The 9,020-nt window shown below is 32.1% G+C and overlaps 1 protein-coding gene across 2 annotated transcripts; it reads right to left on the bottom strand.

The window, feature by feature from the left end:
* Positions 1–2,529: 2,529 nt before the first annotated feature.
* On the bottom strand, positions 2,530–5,131 carry LOC133701277 (E3 ubiquitin-protein ligase SINAT2-like). Of its 2 annotated transcripts, none has more exons than XM_062125140.1 (4): positions 4,874–5,131; positions 3,893–4,209; positions 3,389–3,775; positions 2,530–3,002 (listed from the first exon to the last, which is right to left on the bottom strand). In XM_062125140.1, the coding sequence occupies exons 2-4, from the start codon at positions 4,118–4,120 to the stop codon at positions 2,682–2,684; spliced, it is 936 nt and encodes a 311-aa protein (XP_061981124.1). In that variant the 5' UTR covers positions 4,121–4,209; positions 4,874–5,131; the 3' UTR covers positions 2,530–2,681. The 2 variants fall into 2 exon arrangements, with proteins under 2 accessions (XP_061981124.1, XP_061981125.1); XM_062125141.1 differs by lacking the exon at positions 4,874–5,131 and adding an exon at positions 4,769–4,860.
* Between the last annotated feature and the right edge of the window lie 3,889 nt (positions 5,132–9,020).

Raw genomic sequence — 9,020 nt, 5'->3', positions numbered from 1 at the left:
CCTCAGAGCTATTAAAAACTTACATGATTATTAACTTCAAAACTCATAAAATTAGTAAAGGTATACACAATCCAACCCGAATAATATTCATATTAAAAAAGAAAAAAGAAAAAGAGAGACCGGCAGCAGCAGCAACATCTACATAACTTGAGTCTCAGCTGCTCCCAGGGACACGGGATTCTTGCCTTGCCTTCCAAGCTCTTTAACTCACTGTCATACAACTCTGCCTTCCACCCTAACAATCCCCAACGTCTACCAGTCAAAGGAGCCTCCATCAAACAATTAACCTTCCTGTCATTTCAACCAACACACTTCACCATTGCATTCGACAATCTACTCTTCCCTGCATTCTTTACAGCCCAAACATGATCTCTAGCCCCTGCCGATTCATCACATACTCAACCAAATTCTTCATCCAATCCTCACCGAGCACACAACATTTTCTTTATAGCACCACCTCCTCGCCTAACCCATTGTTCAAACCCCCTTGGTGACAATGAACTAGGCAACAAATCAATTCTAATAATTATAGACATGTTTGTTTTTATGTTTAAAAAATATTTTTTAAATTTTTTTGTTTTTTTGTTTTAAATTAATATTTTTTTGATGTTTTCATACCATTTTGATGTGTTGATGTCAAAAATAATTTTTAAAAAATAAAATAAAATTATTTTGATGCATTTCTGAGTAAAAAAACACTTTAAAATACAACTGCAACTACACTTCTAAACATGCCTAGTAACATTCCCTTGACTTCCCTTATTCCATGCAGTGAAATGTTCCTTGGATGGTATATTAAATCAGTGTTGAATATATTTCATAGATGATCTAAAGAGTACAGCCTTACATCAATTCAATGTTTATAAAAAATAAAATCTTCCATGACGCTAACTTCAAAATTTGAAGTAAAAAAACCAAAATATTAAAAAAAAAATCTCCTTAATCACAGCCTAACCATTAGATTTTTTTGACAAAATAAAATGATTAGAGTAATTTCGAGAAGATTCCTTTTACTCTATTTTTGAGGGGGGGATTAATGTCTGTTCATGTTTTCTAGATTGGTAAAATAGGTACAGATTGTAACAAGATCGAGTCTGGTCTTAATCCCTTGTCTTGTATTCTATGGCCAGTCTCTCTAAACTAGAGGCTAGAGGATTTAAGACTTCTTCAAGTTGCTTTCGATCCCAGGTTTATATTTTATCAAACTTATTGAATCCAGTGGCCCGTCAACCCAAGTTCTGGCGGGGCTGGGTTTTGAGAGTTGTTCTAGCGAAACAGGTCGACTATTCCCAATTGAATGTCGAATCCGAACCTCAAATGCCGAGGAAGTCCATAACCAAGATACCACGTCAATTTGTGGGGTTTGATGTTGCAGAGTATAAAATTAAATGTTTTGGTTGTCTTCCCTTTATCCTTCATTTTTTATCGAACGTTAATTAGTATCAAATTCGAATGATCATTTATAGTTATTTTGCTTTATTATATGCTATAAAATAATCATGAGTAAGAAGATTGCATAACACCGTGTATATAAGAAGGTTTTCATTGGAAAAAAAGACTTCTGAAAACTATTGTTTTGTTTTCATTTCCATTAGTTGCAGTCATTTGAAATCTTTATAGTGAAATTTATGACATGATAACCCAGAAGATGTTGTCTAAAAGGAACTCTTGATGGAACAAAATCTATAACGAGACGGGCGCGTAAACATATTAGGTTAGAGATCTATAGTAGAATGTTTCATTTAAAGATGTTGAATTATGAACCCATAATAAGATGACTCGAGTAAAAATACTAAAAATTTGTAATAAGATGCCTCATACATAAATATAAATAAATAAAAAATAAATATTCTAGTTGTCTCTCCATACTTATAGTGTTTTTGGTTTTTGAAGGGTTTTGATATATAATAAATCTTATTATCTTTTGCTTATGTCTGCATTTATTATTATCAAACCCCAGTGATCCTTGATAATTATTTTGTCCTACTCTGTGCTACAGAAGAACCATTGTTAAAAAAGCTTGCATAATATAATATGCTTGTGTAAAAGGAAATGTAAAGGTTCTCTTCTAGGAAAAAATAAATTTAAGAACTAATATATTGTTTCTGTTTACATTAGTTGTTGTCTTTTGAAATCTTGGACACAAATGTGTTATGTTAGAAATTCACTATGGGCTAACCCATACAAAAATATTGTGTGATCCATAATGAGGTGACATGCACAAAGATATTAGTAATCTATGATGCGGTGGTTTATACATAAAAAAAATATTTTTGATGAAAAATAGTTTTAACTAAAAACTAAACTCGAATGTGAATTCCTCCAAACTAGAGAAAACTAATGCATAAGTGTTTTTAGAAAATATATATTTTTGTTTTTATTTTTATGATACTTTTTATTTTTTTAATTAAAAATAAATTTCACAGTTTTTTTTTTATTCCATATTATTAGAATTTCTAGTTTTTACTGTAATCGCCTATCTCAAACTATTTCCACACCGCCCCGACGTAGAAAAACTAACACAAAATCAATCTGAAAAGATAGCTGCCCACTTGAACCTGTCATATAGACGAATTTAATTCTCTTAAAATTGTAAGCAACTTATGCTACTTATTTACAGTGCATATAAATTTCCTATCGTCCATTTATTTTCCAAGTACATTAAGTTTCTATGTTATATCTCACTGTTCTTTCCATATCCGTCCAGAAACTTTCAGTTTTAACTCCTGCCGTTCCCCTCCAGAAAAGAAAAGTGCCAAGTTTCTCTGAATGATCAGTCCATCTTGGCTGTCTCGAACTTTCTGATGGCTATCCCGGATACTTCTCGGAACTCCTTGCCATGTAAGCTTTCTACCATTTCCACCAACTTCAAGACTGTAACTAAATTCTCTTGCCTCATCTTCTGCACCCATGAATCTCAGGAAGGCCATGTAAACAGGTGACATTCCTAGATGAAATGTCTCAAAGTGCAGGCAAAACTGTCGGCCGAAACAATTGAAAACCTGTTGGAGAAAGAGAACATTAGGATTTACAGATCAAAGTGCAGTTCAGACAGAGCAGACTACGAAGATGTTTAACGTCTATTGCTCTACCAAATGGTTTTACCTAAGCATGTTGGGAGATGGAAAATGGCAGACAATGCCAATCAGTAGCATCGTTCCTGATAACTTTGCACATAACCTTATGGTTTAATTACAAAAAACAGTTATTTGAAAATGAGTTTACTGGAGAAACAAAAGATGAAACGGGAAGGAATTGTTGCAGTCATAGAAAGTTTTCGGAGTTATAACTCATTACTCTCATCATTCAGATTAGTCTAATCGTTTGTAATTTCAACAGATCAATCACATAAGAGAATCAGATTGTATTAATATTAGAGATATCTTACAGTTAACATCCATGTGGCATTGTCGATTTCTCGGGGATCAGACTTGACATATCTGTGATTGAAGGTGCATCCATCATGCATGTCAACTTTGTGTTCGTTTCTGAGATGCTTGACAAGGAGCGGGATGTCACCGGTGACAGAACATTCAGCTCCAGCATAAGGGCAGTTGTATGGGCGATATTTGCAGTTCTTTTCATGTTTTGGCTTGCTGTAGTAGGGAAATATGTCACAACATCCCATACTTTGGTATTTGCAGGGGAGTTCTATTGACTCGGCAATTTTCTCCAGAGCCAAGCACCTTATATTTCCTAGTTCTCCTCGGCAAATTGGGCAAGAGTTCTTCACTCTGGCCCTGCAGTGTGAACATAGAGTGTGGCCATTTGGACACTGACATATAAGGAAATCAGTAAATTTGTCATTGTAATAATATTAAATTGGAATTTTTCTGGTGTTATAAGTGCAATGCTGATGATCAAATGGCATAATATTTTGACAGGAGCATACCTGGAAAATTGGAGGATACATTATAGTGAAGCAAACAGGACAATCAAGAAGGTCTTGCATGTTACTAGTTGATTGTTTTCCAGGATTCCCAGTGGAAGGTGTTGCAGCTTTTCTAAAAGGGGAGCCTCTTAACTCAGCATTAGAAGTCGCCGGATGGCCCGTATCATGATCCAAGTACGCAATGCGTGACTCGATCTCTTCCTTGTTGATGATACCTCCTGGGGCCATTGTTTTATTCCCCTCGACCGTCAATGCTAGTAAGACTGTCTCTCTATCTAAATCAGGAACACAATTTTATCTCCCCTCAATTGTCTATCCTGATAAACACAATTAACACAAAATCAACTTTCTGCAAGTTACTATTTTCAGGGATTCTGTGCTAATTAATCTGCCTCCTTAAGAGATTAGACAGTAACTTGGATTTGCAGCAAGGACTGAAAATCAAGAAAAACAGCAAAAGGCCCTATAACACAGTATCATGTTTCCTCTTGTATGAACAAAAAACAATGAATCTTCAACTAGCAAAGGCAAGGTTCAGGTACAAAATTGTTAAATTGCTCCTGCTACTTGCTCACCAATCTCAGTTTCACTACACATGATACAATTGTTTGATGATAGATTAAACAAAAGAACAGCTGCAAAACCATTGTAGCATTCAACTACTCAATCTCAAAATGGAAGGGAGAAATGACAGGGTTACCAGCAAATCTAACATTCCAACATGGTGTTAACTCTACATTTTCAAGCAAATTCCAGGAGAACAAAGACTACCCAGATGAAAACTATGAATGAACTAGCAACAAGCAATTCAGCACTCAATCCAAGTCAAAACAAGTTCATGTATTCAAACCAAAATATACATTATCAATCATAAACCTGAATAAACCAAGCAATCAACACATGTATATGAAAGAAACTCGAGAAACCAACAGTATTGAGCAAAATAACAGTAAAAAAGTAGCAGATGGAGCAAAATCTAACCAAGAACTGCAACACCCTGATGAGAATTTGAGCTTATAAACTTGTTAAACAATCAACAAAGACATGAAAAAAGAGAACAAGCAGTGCAAACTGGCAAAAAATTGGTGGCAGCTCTGATAAGACACCAGGTCCAAAATGTAAAATCTTGAATATTCAATCCACTTTAAGCTTCCAATAATTGCAGAACATTTGACACCAAGAAAGAAATTAAAAAAGACATGTAACAAAGAAACTAGTGATGTGTCACAGTGAGCGGGATTATAGGGCCCGGAAATTGCGTGTCTTAAAAAATTTGTCAGAAGCAAACTATCATACATACAAGAGTCAAAGCTACTTGGAAAAAACAAATGGTTTCAATTAATAAAATAATTTGAGAATATCTTAATCATAAAATAAAAATATTGAAATTAAAAGGGTTATGAATTTTTTTATAAAAAATAATAATATATTTTTCCGATATATATAAAATTGAGAAAAATTAATCATTCATGATTTGTCGTAAAGTTAAGGATTCATTCAAAATGAACCAATATAAAGTCTTTAAATATATATTTTAAAAAAGTATTGAACTGATTTTTTAAAAGTTAAGAGAAAATGACACAAAATAAACCATATATTAAAGAAAATATTATGATATTTTATAAGAAAAAAAGAAGACGCTATAAAGGATCTATCCAAATATTTCATGCATTCACTCGGTGACAGGTATGCCTAGTGATAGAAGCAAGTGTACAGCTTTGCATGTCAAGACATTAATTTAGATTATTTTTGGTTGTCTGATACTTATTTATTAATGGGGTCTGTCTGGTCTCTAAATAGTGACAGATTGTGCTGGCCCATTTGGCTTTGGATTTCCCAATGCGAAGGTGACATTTCCTTCACGCAATGTTTTTTTTTTTTTTTTTTTTCCCGACCGTTAAAGGTTTGAAAAAAAGGTGGTGGCAATTATGTATGGTGGGATTTAGGTAATTTTATTGGGTTATTGAACATTTATTGGTTTGTGGGTTGAAGGTCAAAGGAGAAAAAAAAGAAAAGAAAAGGAAAGGGTGATTGGGCTTTTGACATTAAAATCAACTTTCTTGGATTCATGTATGGCTGCTGGCTACTTGGCTAGTGCTTATGTGATTATGGAGGCAATAAAAGTTTGTGATGAAAATCCAAGGAATCCAATGCAAATTGAAAGGAGATTTGGATGTTGAGTGGTTGATTGCTAGTTTAATTTCCACTTGGTGTGATACTATGAGTTCTAACATGGAGAGGCCAAGCTAGGAATATCAGAAATTATTATTATTATTATGTTATATATTATTCATATTTATTAAACCAGGTGAAAATCAAATAGGGATAATTCAGGACTTAACATATTTTAGTTAGTATTGAGTTTTTTAAAAAAATTAAAGTAGATTTGGTTTGATTTGATTGATTTGGTATGTATCTTGTGAATAGCATAGCACATCATTTCTAGGTATTTAGAAATACTAGGCTACAAACCTTATTTGACAGATTAAAAAAAAACTAAATTATATCACTTTTTATGTAGCTCTAAAAAATTAATATAACAATATAAATATGATTTTACCATTTTTTAAAAACTAATTAAGCCTGTAATTGAAGTTAGAAATGTATTTTTATAAGATATATACATCATTGAAAAATTAATTAGGGACAAAATGATTCATGCATTTTTATTTGTTATAGTGTAATAATTATTTTGCCATTAAAAGCAAAAATTACTAATATTTAGATGAGGAACTCTCTTATCTTTTCTTTTCTTTTAAATAACAGTAGAGTTACAATCATGTTCTTGAAGAAAAAAAATACATGCATAAAGAGGCCTTTTTGTCCTTTTTTAAATAGTAAAATAACATAATTAACCTTACAATTAAAAAAAAACAAAGATTATGTGCGAGGGTGTTTTGGTCTTTGTTGACCGGTTATGTTATTATTTTTAGGTTTTGTAAGGGACGGCTTGATAATTTTAAGATTTTAAATATTATTAAAAAAATATTATGCATACATCAACGTGTTATTTAAATGGCGTGTGAGGGACCATGAGATGATCAAAGTCCTGCTTTCACTGTAATGTTAGGAGCAATGCATCATCTTTTTTCTTGAGATGCGGTGTGTGTGTAAGGAGGAGATTTAATTGGATTGCGATAAATATTAATTTTTTTTTCTCTCTTATTTTCTAGAAAAAATACACCTGAATTTTCAAAAAAACAATTGTTTTCTTTGATTTGTAATCTTATCTATTTTAGTTAATAGATTAAGATCGCTTCAATATTTGTTTTTAGTGTAAAAAAAAGTTTAGCCTAACTCCCGACATTACGCGGCCATCTATGGAGTCCCACCACTGCATCCCACTGCATCGACAATGAATCGCAAAGAAATACAAGTCCATGAAAGCCTATCTGTCTTGTCCACTTACTATACACTACTCATGGGCTTAGAGAAAAGTTAAGAAAAATATATTTTTTATATAAAAAAAATCACAAAACAATGAAAGTAAATAGGAAAAGATTTATGGTTTTAAGCACACTGTTAAATTAAGCAATAAATATTTGTGGTTCTTCTTTCTTTCTTTTTCTGCCTTTCAAGAGATTTTTTTACTAAAAATTAATTTTTTATGTATGTTTTGGATAGTTTTAATGCACTAATCTCAAAAATAATTTTTAAAAAATAAAAAAATATATTATTTTAATACATTTCAACATAAAAATATTTTAAAAAATAACCACAATCACACCCCATCTTAAACCAAATTAAAAAGGGAAAAGAAATCCATCTTATAAATACAAAAAAAAATCCTTCTCGTATAAGCCGATGTCTTGGTGTTATCGCATCAAGCCAGATTTACTTTGTCTTTTCTTTTCTTGTTTTCAGCTAAAAAGTCAAAAGTTTCAGGAAGGAAGGTCCAACTGACCACGGTGGTCACCGTCAGCCCAGGGAGACGCATTTTTCGTTCTAGGAGGAGGGTTCTTGCCTCGAGAGATCTTCGTGTTATTACCATGATAAGAAGGAAGGCATTAGGCACAGGATTTTGTGTATTTGGAAACAACTGCATGCTTTTGTTTTATATTAGGAGTACCATGGTCCACCTAACTAATTAATTAATTGGTTTTATACTATCATAATTACATTTAATCTCTATATTTTTAATCTTCACATCTTAATTATTTTCTTTTTTAAAAAAGGAGAAAAGATAGAAAAAAAATCAGATTATATGAAATAATTGATGAGAAAATAACACATTTTTTAAAATAACATATAATTAAATTAAACATAAACAATACTGATAAAAAAACTAATTAATTAGTTTTCAAAACTAAATATTTGAATTAAAAAAATTAATTTATAATTTACTCGCTCACATGTCTAAAAATCATATATATAAACTTGAACTAACTTCGCCAAACCAAATCTAATTTTAAAATTTATCTGAACAAAATTATAAGAAAAACACTCTCAGGAAAATATAAAACAAATATTAATCTGATAAAAAAAATATTATTTTTATCTTTTTAAAATTTTATCTACTTATCACACAATCAAATAAAATTAAATATTAACTTAAACATCGTAATATCTCTAAGCAACCACGAGTCAAATGCGGCTTCTCTAGCAACAAGTTCTTCTCTATATAAGCAGCTAGCATCGTGGAGCATCATTGTCATACGTACACAGACTGATCACACATATCACAAGACTACATTGGATATTCTGTAACTTGAGAAATGGAGGTGCAGGAGGCACCATTAGCTGATTTCTTGATCAAGTTGTCCATGTTTGTGCTTGTACAAGTTTTGATGTATCTAATACTTTCAAAGTGATCTAATGTCTTCTCCAAGAACAAGACAAGATCATTCAGCTTCAAACCTGCTCGTTCTCTTAGCATTCGCAGTTTCTTGGATGCTCTTTCTGACATCCCACTAGGCAGCGGTGACCCATCACCATTATGAAGCGGTTCAAAATCATCCATCCCCCAAGATTCTATCTTTGATGATTATGGATCTTAACTTAGTGCTTAGCTAAAAGTAGCACTGTAATTTATTTATGTTTGTACTAGAAAATTTCTCTGTTATTAGCTATGCTATGATGATGAATTTCTTTTTTTGATTGAATTAACATATTGCTGTATACAATAACA

The sequence above is a fragment of the Populus nigra genome, chromosome 8 (genome assembly GCF_951802175.1).
Source record: "Populus nigra chromosome 8, ddPopNigr1.1, whole genome shotgun sequence".
Lineage (NCBI taxonomy): Eukaryota > Viridiplantae > Streptophyta > Magnoliopsida > Malpighiales > Salicaceae > Populus > Populus nigra.
The sequence above is the reverse complement of the archived record's forward strand: the minus strand, read 5'-3'. Positions and strand labels throughout refer to the sequence as shown.

Bases quoted from the DNA above. Each gene is read 5' to 3' on its own strand.
- LOC133701277 (XM_062125140.1), bottom strand. From the start codon at position 4,120: ATGGCCCCAGGAGGTATCATCAACAAGGAAGAGATCGAGTCACGCATT. The intron at 3,776-3,892 runs GTATGCTCCTGT...CTTATATGTCAG, and splicing joins TGTATCCTCCAATTTTCCAG to TGTCCAAATGGCCACACTCT. The intron at 3,003-3,388 runs GTAAGATATCTC...TTTCTCCAACAG, and splicing joins ATGCCACATGGATGTTAACT to GTTTTCAATTGTTTCGGCCG.